The sequence below is a fragment of the Marmota marmota genome, unplaced genomic scaffold, assembly GCF_001458135.2.
Source record: "Marmota marmota marmota unplaced genomic scaffold, marMar, whole genome shotgun sequence".
In the NCBI taxonomy this organism is placed as follows: Eukaryota; Metazoa; Chordata; class Mammalia; order Rodentia; family Sciuridae; genus Marmota; species Marmota marmota.
In genome coordinates this window covers 33458487-33475491 of record NW_026000093.1, presented here as the reverse complement: position 1 = coordinate 33475491, position 17005 = coordinate 33458487, and the positions used below count along the sequence as shown (strand labels likewise).

Genomic DNA, 17005 nt, shown 5'->3' with positions numbered 1-17005 from the left:
CAATGACTTGGCTACTTCTTGACCAGCTTTATACATTATCTGTTGACATTACTTTTAGGAAACTATGGATTCAGGTATTGGCCCTACAATTGCCACTCAGTTCTCATATCCCTAGATTGTAATAACGTATATCTGATTAGATCAGTTTCCAGTTTTTGCATAATTTGAACTATGGATATACTTTGCACAGCTAAGTTGTTATCATAAAATGAATAGTTTTTCTTTCCTGAACAATAATTTACTTTATTTAGAATTAGAAACTGCTTAGGAATAAAAAATAAGTTCCCTACTATTTCTTTATGTATTTATGCAAATGTACCCCTCTCTCCCTCAGTGTGTAAATTTCATCTCAACCAATTTACTCTCCTACTCACTAGTTATTCAATCAAAGTCCTTGTCTTATAAAGGTCTTCCAGAGCCTGCATGAAATACTGATCTGGACTCATTTCCTTCTAGGTCTTCTGCACAGCTTTTCTTCTGGAATCTTCTTTATCTTCTGATGAGTCCCTTCACCACCCACCCTTGGATTCCTTACTTTAGAAAAGCCATGCTTCCCTCTTTCTTAGTTTTCCTCCTTGTTTTGGTGAAGTGCATTTCCCAGTACTTTTTACAGAAAGGGTGCATTAAAATAATTAACTGAGACAGTTTCCATGCTTTTGGTTCCTATGGAAGTAAATGAAACTCAACTCAGAGAGAATGGACACAGCCAAGGAAAACTAAAGCATAACTAACCAGGAACCACCAACTAAAGGGACTTTCCGCTGTAAAACATCATGTTTTCATTGCCTTGTAGCTTTTGGTGTGGCTGTTGAAAGACTCCATGCTAAGGCTTTCTAATTCCTACTTCTTTATATGAACACTGTTCTCTCCTTCCTCTCCCCTTTAATTTTCACTGGATGTTTATAGAATCTTTTTGTCTCCCTGTTCCGCAATATTACAATTACATGCTTGGATGTACATCTATTTTCAGGTATCTGGTGGATCTTTTTAATCTGGTTAACTATTTCCTTCAGTTTCATTTTTTAAAATATTTTTTAGTTGTCAGTGTACCTTTATTTTATTTATATGTGGTGTTAAGAATTGAACCCAGTGTTTCACACATGCTAGGCAAGCACTCTACCACTGAGCTACAACCCCAGCCCTATTTCCTTTAGTTTTGATATTTCTTTTTTTTCCTGAAAAATTCTTTAATGGTACTTCTCCTCTTTTATTTCTGGAATCCTGTTATTCTGATATTAATCCTGTAATTTTCATATTCTTTCCTTCCTATTGTCCATCTCTATTTTATTATTTTATTTTCTGGAACAGTTTCTCCAATTTTGCATTTCAATCCCTGTATTGAATTGTTTGTTTATATTATACTAATTTCTAAAAGCTCTTTAACCTGCCCTCTAAATCCTCAGTTTTATAGTTTTGTGTTCTTATTTCATGAATATAGTGTCTGTCTTCTCTTATTTCTCTCAGAGTATTAATCAATGTTTTTTCATGTTTTTAAGTTTTATTCTGTACAACTTGTTTCCTCATTTTTTTGGGGGGGTGGGTTAAAAGTATTTGTTATGTTTCTTCTATTTGGTGATCTCTGTTTTCTCACATTTACAGTAGAGTATTAAAACACTGCTGTTTTGTAAGATAGAAGGATACTTTTTCTGTATGTGACCTGTTGACTACCTCTCTGGGAACTCCTGGATCGCTCATGTTCCCAACTAAAGACTCTTCCAGCACCTGCCTCAGTGATCTGACAGCTGAAGGTGAGAATGCTTGGTATTTCTATCATAACAGTGTAAACTTTCACCTCACCCCCAGTTTTCAATTGCTCTCAAATTTGCTTGTTATCTACCTGCCCCAAAGTCATTGGAAAAAAATATGATACTATGAAACTTGAATTCAGGGCATGCTCCACGTCCTGTCATGTCTTCTTCTTCTTTTTTTGTTTGTTTCTTTGGGGGATTGAATTCAGGGGCATTTAACCACTGAGACACATCTCTACCTCCCTTTATCTTTTATTCTGAGACAGGATCTTGATGAAGGCCTCACTAAGTTGCTGAGGCTGGCTTTGAATTTGCCATCTCCTGTGGTGTCTTGTTTCTGGTCCTTCATTTCCCTCCTGTTCCTACATCTATGCTGGAAACTTTCATTATCAAATGACTAATAGTATATTGGGAAATGAAATGTGTACAGAAGAGACATGATGAAGAGTAAATACTAGCTACCAATTAATTCTCAATGAATTATTAAAATGAGTGCTCCCTTAAGTATATAGGGGGAATTTGGACACATTTCACTCCATTTTCCATAATGTAGTTTTAACCCTTTCTATTCAACTCTGATTTCTTTCTATAAAGCATATAGAATATGATTATCCTATTTCCATAAATATAGATGCTATTCCAGAGACAATTTCTAAGAGAATGAAGTTACAAATTTTAAATACATTCATTTTTGTCATACCATGTTAAAATAAGAAAGACATAAACATAAAAGGACCAACTCTTATCATTCTAAAAGCAACTGTCTTGACTGGGAAAATTTAGACATGTGCCAAAGTAAGATGACAGTTTTCATAAAGCAAAAACTGAGGTTTGAATTTTACTGTTACATATATAGATGATCTTCTAAGAAAATCTGTGGAAAGTATTATTCATTACAGGAAACTGGAAAGTATAATATGTTAGAATAAGGATCACATTTTCTCTTTGAGGTGATTTATATTTAAATGAGTTCTCCATAATCCTTTAAACTGAAGTGCAAATTGGTTATCAAAGTCTTTTGCTGTAAGGGTTGTTTTACATAATAATGAATTTCACACAAGTTCCTCAAAGGGAAATATTGATTTAGGCAACAACACAGGATATTTCGGTTACAGGAACACTTGATTAGTGCCACAAAAAGCATATAAAAACTTTCCAAAATCTAAATTTCTTTACTAAGGAAGTGTAGGCAGTATATTTTTTTTTCAGTATAAAAATATATTCATTGTAGGAATTTTTAGATAGAAATGATAGATAGATAACAATTTTAAAAAAATTTTTTATAACAATTTTATCTATCATTTCTCATCTATATTAACTTAGCAAATATTAGTGAGAATCTATTACATGCTACAAGACATGGCTTGTATTTTTGTAAAAATGAGCTGTTTGAAAGTTCAGGTAAAATATCTGAAATTGTTGGGATCAGAAGAGTTTCATACTATTTTAGATTTTGGAATGTTTGTATAGATTTTTACTGGTTGAAAATCCCTAATTGTAAATTCTGAAATCTGAAATGCCCAAAATTTCAAAAATTTTTTAGCATAAAACAGTGATTAAAAAGTTTCAGATTTCAGAACGTTTTGAATTTTGGAATTCAGATTTTCAAATTAGGGATGCTCATCTTGGAGTAGTAAATATTTGCTTATATTTGTGTGTATTGGTACTAATCCCTGACAACTCCAGTTATTAAGCCTATAGCTCTGGTTGGTTACTGTGTTGTACAGTTTACATATGCTACTTAATTCATTTCTCACAATGTAAGGTGGTCATACTATTCCTCATTTTATAAAAGAGAAAACTGAAATTCAGGAAGTGGTGGGTGAGAATTTAAACTTTTTATTTCTTGCATCCACTATACCATAACCATGACTTCTGGCTTTTTTTCATTCTTGAACCCTGTAAGGCTCACCACCAGAAGAGAGCTCTGATCCTCACCCCCATGATGAGTTAAAAACCAGCTGACTCTTGTTTTCTCTAGTTCAAGGGCTGGAGGTCTCAGTCAGTTCTCATAATTTAGATGCTACCTGACTAATGCACTTTTGAGAAATACTGGGACCAACCCCAGTGGAAAATGTGAAATTAAGGTAAAAATTGGAGGGCACTGGATTTGGTCACTAGACTCAGGTCTATCACTAACTAGACATGTGACTATAGAAAAGTTAATTTACCTTCCAGAGCCTTTGTTTTGTCTTCTGTGAGATGTGGAGGTGGGATTTATTAATGGCTTTTAGAATTGTGTGTTTATTGATTTTTATTTATTTATTTATTATTCTAATTTGTTGTATATGACAGCAGAATGCATTCCAATTCTTATTACACATATAGAGCAAAACTCTTCCAGCAAATTAAGACTTATATGGAATATTTTTTTAATGTAAATTTTGTTTTATTTATATATGATGGAATCTTAATATATAAAAGCAATACAGGTAGAGTTATACTGGTTGGAATAAGGGTTGGACTTGGAGGAGGCATAAATTTATCACCTCCTCTTAACTCCCACCTCATCTTTAAGGAGGCCTCTGAGATATCTAATGACTTATAGAACAAGATCATCAAACCATGGACTAGCTCTTTATTATTCCTGTTTTCACAGTCTGTGATTATTCAAACATCTGTAGCCACATAAAAAGAGCATTACAATTGTATAAGAATGTACTAGTGTAAGATCTGATAATTCAAAGGAGATAGGTCTTTAAGTTGCAAAGGACATGATCAAATAATTTGGCCTGTGGGTGGTTAGCTGCATGCTGTTGTACTCTACGTTCCTGAAATTTGGCACTGAAGTTTCATGGGGTGGCAGCAATGGCAGGAGTTGGGATTTAGAATGATTTTTGAAACCTGTTAATTTTGCTCCAGTCAATTTATTGAAATATGAAAATTATTTTGGTCTGATAGCATTATTGATTTTTGTTGTCTTAAAGTTTACTTGATATTAAAAATAAGCTTTCAATTATAATCCAATTATTTCTGAGCATGCTATCAAAATACTTTTCCTTTTCATATACATGTTAGAGAAATTAGTTCCTGTTTTCTAAAAGTAATGAAATCATATCCCATTGTTGCAGTTCTTAGCTTAAAGACTTTGTGTATCTGTATTAAACTTTTAGTAAACTTAGCAAGTGTCTCCCCCGGGCCTGTAGTGTCTGTGATTGATGGTTTCATTGGTTTAATATCAACCTGTCTGTGGCCACAGATTCTCTTCACTTACCTGCCTCTGCCTTCTGCTGCTTCTCAATCTTCTCCAGGCGCCCTAGCAAGGAGTCAATTTTAGTTTTGATCTGGGTTAGTTCTTTCTTGATTGTCTGTAGCTCGTCTGACTTCACTAGAAGGGGGAGAAGGAAAAGAAAACAACAGAACATCAAACGTGCCACTGTTCAATTAGAACACAACTCAAGGCACCCCACATTTTCACAAGTCTGTCAAGTTACACAGGATACTTTTCAATTTTATCAGCTCCTGGAATAGTGGAAAACAGTGCCATTTATAAATGGGGATTCTCAGTGTCATAAGTAATTGATCCTGAAACTTTGAGGTTATACAAAGGGATAACAGAATCTAGAAATATTTTATAAAATAACTAAATAATGCCAAAATCAGTTCTGGAGTATAGGAGAAAAATCTGTATTGCAAGGTAGATTTGGCATAAGGAATGTTTAAATTATCACCGGTATGCTAATACTACTTTGAGGCATTACATTGTAATATATATTTCTGCAATCAATGATATTTTAAATCCAGCTCTTTGGGTATTGATTGAAACCAAGATAGAACATTAATCCTCTAAGGAAAATGTCATAGATGCTAAAGAACTCTTTAATTCTAATTTGCTTCTTTCCCTATTCTTTCTTTAAAAAATCAGGCAATGAATAGGTTATGCATAAGGTTTTTAAGTCCTGGGGCTTGATGGAAAGAAAATCCACAGAAGTTCCCATTGACATATATAGCATTAGTTCCTATTCTAGATTTTCGGTGTTTTGTCTGGCTTCAAAGACAGAGAATGGGGGCTAACATAAGATTGACAACTTCTCATTTGGCTAAGTGAGGTTGTTAAAAATGGTAACACTCACTCACTGCAAACTATAATAATGATTTTATCAAGCAAAAGACAATCTCATATTTAAAGGATAATTACATTTTTATAAACAACAATAATTATTTATTAACATTATTAATATAAATATTTATATTAAATTGCATTGTCTTTATTTTGGTTTTCTGAGAACAATGGGCAATTTCACCATGAGTCTATAGTAATCAGAGATGGAAGATTTTAAAGTTATGACTATTGTAGAACAACACCTGCCTCTGAGCTTTCATTTAGTGGATTTATAATGATCTCAGCAAAGATATTACCCAGCAAAGCAATTAGTGTTTAGCTTGATTGTCAAGTCTTCAGGAATTTTGAAAACCAAAACCCAAAGAAAATATAATCTATTTGCTTGAAATAAAGATTTGTCAATTAAAAATATGTGAAATAGTACAGGTGATCTATTATGCATCATACAATTTAGTCTCAAAAGGAAGAACAAATGTTTTCCAATATAAAAATGAGAAAATGCTTTCTGTTTTAAATTTTGATTTTTTTTGTTAAAAAAGCAGTTTTTAATTTTTGATGCAAAATAGTTTACAAAAGCAAAACTGCAAGAAATAAGAGCCCTCCGGAATATTTCTATTTATGTAGTACCAAACTGAAATAAAACACAGTTTAAAATAGAGAATCATTCTTTATGTCAATTATTTCAAAGACATCAAAATACCATTGTTGAATTGCAGCTAAATTTGAAAAACATCATCTGTCACAGTTGCAAATCGATCCTGCTTTGAAGAATGATACTCATTTCCTTTGATGGAAGTATATCATGTAGTTTTACTTAAACTTATCAAATTTAATAGAAAACATTTTATCTTATAACAGATTTCAGTTTAGGAAAATTGAAACTGGCTGGAAACTACCAGAATATATTTCTAAGGGAGTGGAACCACTTCTCAGCCCAGGAACATAGTTAACTAATTTTAATTGATTTATCTCTCTCGAAAAGCACAAACTAATAAATCACCAATATTCCACATTACAGAAACTGTATTAGAAAACAGCAAGAAATCTGGACTTTAGATCTAGTAGGAACTCATAAGTGCCCAGGCAGCCAACGTTTGGGTTTTGACTCATGTCTAGGACTCTAGGAAGATTTTTTTAAGATCAGAGACAGGTTATCATAAAATTGTGGTCTAAGTAGGTAATGTTACTCAAACTTATAAGGAAATCATCTCCTTTTCAAACAAGGGAATTAGGAGAGGTCTGTCATTTCTTTCCTGACTCTTACCCCGAAATACTGAGATGAGTCTCCAGGTCTGCAGAATGCCCAGCTCCTTTCTTGGAATGGAGATCAACAACCACTTATCAAGGTCCAGAAAAGTGGGCTTTAGAAGCAGTCTTGGCTGCTTCTCCTGGAAGTTGGCTCCTTATTGCACTTCAGTATCTCAGTGCTGCCCTTGAAAGAAGGTCTGTACCTTACTTAGTCCTCAGTTGGCTGCAGTTCTCTTTCTACCCTTCTTTATTTGGAGGTCTGTTTTTTTTTTTTTTTTTTTCGATTACACCTGGATTCCAGATGGAATTCCTGGAATAGGTCATCTCTATACCTGATGTACTGCTCTTTCTAACTTGTCTGTGCTTTCCTTTTCATTTACCCACTGCACAGTGGATTACATTAAGTCATTAACTGTTTTTACTTACTCCATTAAAATAGGTGTACATTTTACAACTATATATTTCTAAACTTAGAATTTTAAAAGTCTTTGCAACTTTGCTTTCTGATATTTTCCTCCCAACATAAATGTTCAGGATTAAGGAGATCTTAGGTCCAACACAGTCCTATCCATTTTTATTGCACTCTTGATTGGGATTCTGCCTTTGGTTCATTCGCCTGGTCTATTGCATAGAACTCTCAAAGAAATACTCATAAATAAGGCTTTGTTTTTTAACAGGAGATTTCTGGAATATCTCCATTTTCTATAGAAAAAGATGATAAGCACAAACAAACCAAATTATTTAAACTTGGATTCAAGGCCTGCTCAAAACAAATCTTTCATTTAAAAAAAAAATTGTTCTTTTTGGATATACATGACAGCAGAGTGTGTTTTGACATATTAACAAATCCTTCATTTGAACAGAACTGTTCAGTATTCAATCAAATGTTATATAGAACCAGATCAACTAGTTTACATCTATGTTCCCAGGGGAAATCAATTGTAAACAAGCAGGTTCAGTTAAGTGCGGGAAGCCATCCGTGAAATACATGAGGATCTTCTCTCGCCCTGAAGCCAAGGAGCATTAGGCCTGGTACTGTGAACTATCCATGGCTCTTCCACAGCATCAGATTGCCCAATGCACATGACCTTTCTCTCCGCTCTGCTAGGAAGGTTCCTCATAGTAGTTATGGAGATGGGCATAACCACTGAACAGCCCACCTTAAGCCTTTTTTTGGAGAAGAACATTCTGTAGAATCTCTCTCATATTTCCCCATATAAATAGAGCAGGTGTGGGCTCCATTTTGTCTAGAAGCTCCATCCATCCTTTCAGCTTGCCTGTGCTTTTGCAATTACTTTCTGTGTTCTGTGGGTTTTTTTTTTACCATTTTATTTCTCTTAGTTTTTATTTCTCAACCAGCCCATTACACCTAGGGGAACTCCATTCCCACTGGAGTTAAGTCTCTTCATCTCTTTAACTTCTCTCCTGTACCTTACAGGATCATTATAAGAATTTAATAAGACAATAAAGCTAAACCACCTAATGCCACATCAAGACCATCATTAGGTTCAATAAATGATGGAAGCAGAAACTATTATTATTTGTGTTGTTGTTATTTTGTATTATTTATATTATTATATAAACATGCCATCCCAGCAATGACTATTTCTCTCTTCCAAAAAGTGTCTATGAAAATCCTACTCATCTTTCAGGATCGAGTATATCTTTCCCTTCTTATGAATACCTCTTATGAATTCTACTTAGGAATGCTTTCCCTTCTTATGCACACCTATTGCTTGTTGACTTTTCTATCATCTATTTTCATGTTAAATCATAACTTCTTTGAGCAAAGCTCTCCTGATCAGGCATTCATGAATCTTAGAAGTCATGCTGTATGTGTTTTGATAAGTCCTTCTCCTTTTATTGATTAGTGAGCCTCCTGATGCTGATCATGAGATTCTGGGCTTGAAGTCTGTTTTCCTTTATTTAAAACTGATATTAACAGGTTTAAAAAGAGCTCAATCAGAAGAGTGCTTCATGAAAACTTTATCTTTTCATAATAAGCTAGATTGCTGAAAAATTATTCCTGATCAATACATTTTTTTTTCAAATTTCAGATGGTATCATGTTTTTAAAAGAAGGAATTTGGGGTCATTCATCTAAAACAGGACACATTAATGGATTGACCTCATCATAGATGCTTTAGAACCAAAATCCCTTGCGTGGAAATAGTGCATCCAATTCTCTCTTTTCTCTTATTTCATTCTTGATAGAACTTAGTCCAGTATCTTGAACACAATAAGCAATTAATAAAGACCAAGAAGTTTGTAGTTATATGTATGTATAGCTAAGGTCCTCATGCCAGTTCCAAACAGAGCAACACATTTTATTGAAAGCTCTGTGTATGTGCCAGGGACTAAATTCACAAGACACCCATTCTAAGAGTTGATTGACTAAAGGACAGACAGGTGACCAGACAGGAAATTCAAAAGTAAATTCATCATGGAACTATGTCTTTACAACACAGTGCCTCAGAAATAGTCTGATGAAAGAAAATGAAAAGAAAACATGCCTCTGGCAAGCAACGCTTTGTATTTTTCCTCCAATTTCACTTGAATTCTCCAAAATCCATAAACCTCATCTTTAAGGATACATTGCATAGAGTATATTGCCTTCATTTTTATAGAGTTTTAGATAGAGTCAGGAATATTATTTGTAAGAACAAGATTGCACATTTTTAATCAGCTTGCTATTAGACATTTTTTTTTAAACAGTTAAGCCCACTGATGTAGACAAACTAGCAGTTGGGAAAAGTTTGGTGCAATTATTGAAGATCATGAATTTTATAATTTAAACATTATGAATTTGAGAATTTGAGAAAATTGCTTTACTGCTCAGTCATCTCCAGACTACTGTCTCTTCCCATCTTCTGCTGGTCTTTCCAATTATCTGAGGCTCTGGTCACAATAATTGTTCACTCCTTAAAAGTAGTATGTGGTTTCAGACAACTATACATTATTGATCTGATCCATACTCTCATCTCCTCCATCTGGAAAACGTCATTTCACCTTTTAGTTGCCTATACTGTAAAGTCATCAAGCCTTGATCCTCTTCTTCAACAAGTTCATCCTCATCCTAACCTAACTTCTTTCAAATGATACTTTGAGTTCCTATTTCTTTAAGACAAGATCGGGAACTGCTCTAATTTTTTAACTCATGTGTCCACCGTATTTGCTCAACAATGTTGATGGAACACATTATGGTCAGGCTCTTTTCCAGATACTAGGAATATAGTGTTGAATAAGAAAGATAATAATGAAACTCTCTACAATTAAGAAACTCCCACTGGACATGGTAGTGCACACCTATAATCCCAGTGGCTCAGGAGCCTAAGGCAGGAGGATCATGAGTTCAAAGCCAGCCTCAGCAATGGCAAGGCACTAAACAACTCAGTGAGACTCTGTCTCTAAATAACGTACAAAATAGGGCTGGGAGGTGTTGCTTATGGTTGAACCCTGTGTTTAATCCCTGGTACTCCCCCCCCCCCCAAAAAAAAAAGAAACTCGCATTAAGAATCAAAAAAGACAATAAATAAATATGTACACTATATACAGAAATAATACAAAAAATTGAGGGAAGGCATAGTTCAGGTACGAGATTTGCCCTTTTGTACATAGGGCAGTCAGGAAAGTTTCAAGTGATAAGAGGATACTTGAGCAAAAGTTTCTATAAAGGGAGGAAATAGCATGGGGAAGAAGTGAGTTTGTGGGATGAAACAGCATATCAGGCAGAAGAGCAATAAATCCGAAGTGCTGAGCCAGACTATATTTGGGATATTTAAGGCAAAGAGTCAAATGTGGCCAGACTGGAATGAGCAAATGAGAGAAGAGAAGCTGGCAGATAAAGTGGAGAATGGAGAAGAGGGAGAGTGGGCATGGTCTTGTTGGTCAAAGTTAGGACTTTAGATTTTACTCTGAGTGATACAGGGGACAACTTTATATTTGAAGAGCACTGTTTTGATTTGATATTGTGAAAAGCCTATAGGGTGACAGGGAAAGAATCAAAGGGATCACAAAGAAAGCCATGAGAACAATTCCAGGAGAGATGATGGTAGGCTGGCTTGGACCAAGGAGTTAAGAGTTTTAGTGGTGATAAGGAGATGGATTCTGCATAGACTTTAAAAGAATGAGGGCACATAATTGGAAGGATGTAATAATCATTTGCTAAAATAGGTAAGATTGCCAGAAGCTCAGGCTTCTGGGGGAAGATTCAAAGTTTTGTTAATTTTGAAGTGCCTATTTGTATCCAAACAAAAGTGAAAAAGGAAGCCGTTGGGTATTTGAATATGCAGCTTACGGGAGAAGTCTAAGGTAGAAGAATAAATTTCAAAGTTTCCAGTTAAAGATGGCATCTTGATTTAATATTCAGGATGAATTTGTCCTAGGAGGAATATATACATATGTTACAGTATTTTAGAAGACATCAGTGATACTATCTTCAGAAAAACAATGTCTTATTCTTTTTCTGTATGTAAATTCTTCAACAAAAAACATAACACAAAATTATACACAAAAGCAAACATACTGTCTTATAAAAATAATTTGTTCTGTTGAGTATAATTCTGTTTTGCATGATTATAGAGGTTGAGTTTTGAATTACTAAACAAGATCAGCAAATTGATGAATGAAATAAAAATGAATTTCTTAGAATAAATTACATTAGCTAGTTTTTAGGCAAGAATGACATTAGAGGAACTAGGAGTCTGGTTGCATCTTACAGATAATCTTAAATTATTTTTCCCGAAGTATCACTGTAAGATTTTTGTTAAAAAGAAGAAGTTATATTAAATAATTTCAGACTTGCTCTCTCTAAAGAGTTCACTGATTTGGTGATAAATGTTATTACATTCTGATACAGTCAACAAAAATGATGACTGTGCCTTTTGCTGCAACATGAGATATAATCTAAAAAGGAAATTAGACACAAGGGATGATGCCATCTGCCTATATAAAAACATCCATGCATCCGATTTATGTGGTGAAAAATATTTCAATTTATTTTAATCACCTTTGGGTCAAGTCTATTCAGAGACAAAGACTCTTCAGCTAACTGTCCAGCTCAGTGGTTCTTAACAGAGGGTGATTGTGCCCTGTAGGAGACATTTGGAATATCTTGAGACATTTTCTTTTGTGCGTGACAACTTGTAATGCATGGTGCTACTGGTATATAGTGGACATTTGGTCTGTTAAACATTCATGAACACAGAGGATAGCCTACAACCATCATGCAAAGAATGATCTAACTTGAAAAGTCAATGGTGCCAGGCCTTAGAAACTCTGGACATTATGGTTTGAATGTGTCCTCCAAATATCATGTATTGGAATCTTAATCCCGAAAGTTTTATGCTAATGGTGTTTGGAGGTGCAGCTTTTGGAAGTAATTAGCATTATATGAGGTCATGAGAATGGGGTGATCATGATGCAATTAGTTAGCAAGCTTTTTCTGTCTCCCTCTGTGATAGTCTCCTACCTGCCATGGCCCAGCAAGAAGGTCCTCACCAGATGCTGGACAGATACCAAAGCCATACTCTTAGACTTTCCAGCCTCTGATTCTATGAACTAAATAAACCTTTATTGTATATTATGCTTAGCAAAGTAATTCAATCCCCCCCAAACCAAAGGCTATATGTTCTCTCTGATAAATGGATGCTAAACCGTAATGGGGTGGGGTGGGGCATGGGGAAAATGGAGAAACTGTGATTGGGCAAAGAGGAGGGAGGAGGGAGGGAAAATGGGGGCAGGAAAGATGGTGGAATGAGAAGGACATCATTACCCTAGGTGAATGTATGACTGCACATATGGTGCGACGCTACACTGTGTACAACCAGAGAAATGAAAAGTTGTGCTGCAATTTTGTACAATGAATCAAAATGCATTCTGCTGTCATATATACCTAATTAAAATAAATAATTAAATAAATTTAAAAAACACTCTTTATTCTTTATATAATACTCAGTCTATCATATTCAGTTACAACCACAGAAAATGGACCAAGATACTTGTCTAGAAAATTATATACCTTTTTTTCACCAACACCATCATGCTTCAGATCAACTAAGAAAACTTACAAATGTTTGCAACCCTAAGAACTTTAATAATAATTCACATTAGTTTTCTGTTACTCTACTTATTTTTTAAGCCTTTGATACATTATTTAGTTCTTTCCTTTGCTATGAACTAAGGAACTATCTTATTTAATTTAGTCATTTCTAGAAAAAAATGAGGACTACTGACTTCTTTAACGCATTTCTGGAAATCTTTGTCTTTATCAGTCTAGTTCATCTGTTTCTGCATCTGTCTCTTTCCTCCAATTAATATATTTCAAGGTGATTTTATATGCATAAGCTAATTTGCCAATCTTGCAAATAGTTTTCAAAAACCATAAATTAAAGGATTTTGATGAAATAAATTGGAGCAATTGGTTATTCCCAAAATGGAGCATCCTAGAAAAAGCAATTACATATATGTGGATATGTGTGTAATCATAATACCTATACCAATATCTATATTCATTCTTTCTGTATGAGAAAATAAATGAGAAAATGAAATGGAAAATGAATACATCATATTCAATAACTATTCGTTGATTGCTCACTATAATGAAATGCCATTCATCTAGCATTGTACTAGGAAATGCATGAATATAATTTCATTTAATCCTTATTATAAATATGAAAAGCATGTGTTATTAAACTTGCTTTATGGATTAGAACTGAATATTAGAGATAAGTTATGTGCTTCAGATTGTTCCGCAAAGAGGTAACAAAATCAAGTATAGGGAGGGCTGCCTGATTCCAAAGCTATGGTTTATGTTTGTTTGATTTTCCACCCCTCACTCCAGGTTATGGGCTTCTTGCAGTGAACTGCCTTCCTGATATTATGGAGTTTATAAGTAGTGGAAGAAAAATATGTAAAGACATAGAATGCATAAAACAATGTGGGACAAAGTGAAAATCTCCTATCATTTGATACTGAAATTATCTTTTATTTTCTGGTCTTCCCAAAAAATTGCTCTTTAATAAAGTATCACGTCTCTTTTGTATATGGAATATTGGCTCCTCAGGGGTCATGTCTCTTTCATCTATGGAAAATTAATACCTCTCATCTGGCAAATGCTGGTTAATTGAACTTGTTTCAATGATGTAGGGGAAGAGAAAAGATAAATTACTTTTGATGGGGTGTGGCAACTGATTGTGAAAGTAATCATAAGACAATGGTCCTTGAGCTATGACCAGAAGTATATTTTGAATTCCAGCAAGCAAAAAGGGCCTAATTAAAGAAAGTAGCAGATCTTATCACAGAGCTTCAAAATACACATTAAAACCTGATTTCTTTAAAACCTTGGAGCATAGGCTAGAATATATCTTTCTGCTTCATGGACTGACTCAACATATTCTGTAACTAATTTTCTCTGCATTACCACATTTCTAAAGACATGGTTCAAAGCTAACCATAAAATTTCTAAAACACCAAAATCTAAATGCAAAAAGCAAAAATACTAGTGGCAACATATTCCACAAATATTTAAGAGTATACTCTGTGCAATGCATAACTAATTTGGATACATTTCAATAAACAAAAACAGAGAGAATGAATGTGCAAATGAATTGCTAATATGAAGCAGAAAAGTTTAAGTTCCAGAAACTGAAGATGAACGATTGGCTTGGGGTTGCAGGACAGTGATGTCTATAGCATAGAGGGACTCGATACTATTAACTGATTTGGACCTTGGAAGATAGGTACAATGATTAATAATGCTTGTTTGTATATGTATAAGACAATACATCTGATAAAACATTTTTTTATAAGAAAGGAAAAGGAAAGGGTTTCTGGGTGGGTGGAGAACATGAGCCTGAGTTGCAAACCTTGAAATGTTCATTTAAGCTAGGAGAACAGTGCTGGGTGGGGTGGGGAATGGAAGTGCCCGGTCAGATACTTCTTAAGAAGTCTACTAAAAATTCTTATTTGGTAACTAGTAGCAATTTTGAGTTTTGATTGAAAAATTGACAAAGCACTTGGTCTGGAATAATCTCACAACTGGGTAGGAAATTAATGAGACTAGGGAATAGCATAAAGTCAAGAAAACCAGCAAGAGGTTATCAGAGTGGTCAAGATTCTGCGTATTAGGACTTGAGGTAGAAGAATAGCAGAAAAGGAAGAGGCAGAAATCTTATTAAGGTTTATTAATAGGACTTACATACTTTTATAATTCCGCAGTGGAAAAACTAGACCCTTTCTGAACTGTCAGTATAGCATACAGAGAAATATAAATTCTGTAGTAGAACTGAGAAAATTACCTCAAATTCTCATAAGTCAAATTGATAGAAGGATTTTGTTGTACATTTGTTGTTGTTTTGGTAGTAGGGATTAACCACTGAACCACATGCCCAGCCAATTTTTTTTTTTTTTGAGAGACAGGATCTCCCTAAATTGCTTAGGACCTTGCTAAATCGCTGAGGCTTGCTTTGAATTAGTGCTCCTGTGACTCCTGAGCTGCTGGGATCATAGGTATGTACCACTGCTCCTGGCTTACACATTTTAATATTTTTTTTCTGTTTACATTTCTTAATCTGGTTATAAAAGCATAGTAAAGAAAACCACATAGAATCTACAAATGTATCTATTTATCCATTGTAAATATATAGTAATTATTTTGATTGGGCTATTCTCTATGAAACTGGATTTTTCTTTATAACTCTGGAATATTCTTTATACATAGTTCTAGTTAGTGTTTAAACAGACCTGTGTGCATCTGAGATATGTAGTGCATTTAGCAGAGTAAGCTAAATGGCCTGGTCATTTGCTTCAATTAATTAGAACTGAATCATATCCCTAAATTTGGCTTATAAAATAAAACAAAGCTGAAGGATAAGCAAAGATGTCAACATTTTGTTAGGTCAACCCATGACTTCCATGTTATGGGTTGAATAGTGTCCCCCTGAAATTTCATGTATTGAAGTCCTAGACCCAAGTACCTTAGAATGTGATGGCATTTGGAGATAGGTTTTTACAAAGGTACTTAAATTAACATAAAGTCATTAGGGTGGACCCTAATCCGAAAGCACTTAAGAAAGAGTGTGAAGACACAGGGCAAAGACAAGTATCCTACAAACCAAGGATGGAGGCTTGGTGTAGATCTTTCCTTCATGGTCATAAGAAACTACCAAGCCTTCCAACATCTTGATCTCCAACTTTTATCCTCCAGAATCGTGAGAAAGATTTCTGTTGTTGCACTCTCTGGACCACTTAGTATGGTAGCCCTAGCATACCAATACACCTATCATAAACATTCCATAGAATATAATTTTGATTAGGTAGCACTTTTCTGAGTCTTTTCCCTTGTCCCTGGATGAAATATAAACCCTTCAATATTCTCCGCTGTTTTTTATTATTCTGTTAGGAATTTTACACTTTGTTTTGCTTGATCATAATGTTGTTTCCTAACAGATATTCCTAGCACTAAAATTTGTCATCATCATCATCATCAATATTATTATTATTACTCTTATGATGGTTTATTATTAAGACTTTCATAAGACCAGACACTAAGAGCTCTTCATATGTCAACTCATTTAATCCTCAAAAGAATCCTATGCAGGGCTGGGTTTGTAGCTCAGTGGTAGAGCGCTTGCCTCACATGCATGAGGCACTGGGTTGGGTCCTCAGTACCACATAAAAATAAATAAATAAAATAAAGATATTGTGTCCATCTAAAACTAGAAAAATATTTTTAAAAAAGAACCCTATGGAGAAGATGGTAAGATTATCACTCCCATTTTACAGATGAGGCATCTAAGACACAGTGAGCAAGGTATCTTTGCTCCAAAGCATAGAGCTAACAAATGAATGATAGAGCCACTACCGGATTCCAGGTAGAGCAAGTTCGTATTTCATGCTCTTGATGGATATGTTTTGAAGAGATACTAAAGTAGTAATAATAGCCATAA

General features: G+C 34.5%; 1 protein-coding gene across 16 annotated transcripts in view; it reads right to left on the bottom strand.

Annotated features, from left to right (window-relative positions):
* Window positions 1-17005, bottom strand: part of Ralyl (RALY RNA binding protein like) — a 650608-nt gene that overhangs the window by 47985 nt on the left and 585618 nt on the right. For all 16 annotated transcript variants that reach the window (XM_048782745.1, XM_048782744.1, XM_048782747.1 and 13 more), the window contains one exon: window positions 4963-5076. In XM_048782745.1, the coding sequence (XP_048638702.1) occupies window positions 4963-5076 (114 nt within the window). The remainder of the gene's footprint in view (window positions 1-4962; window positions 5077-17005) is intronic.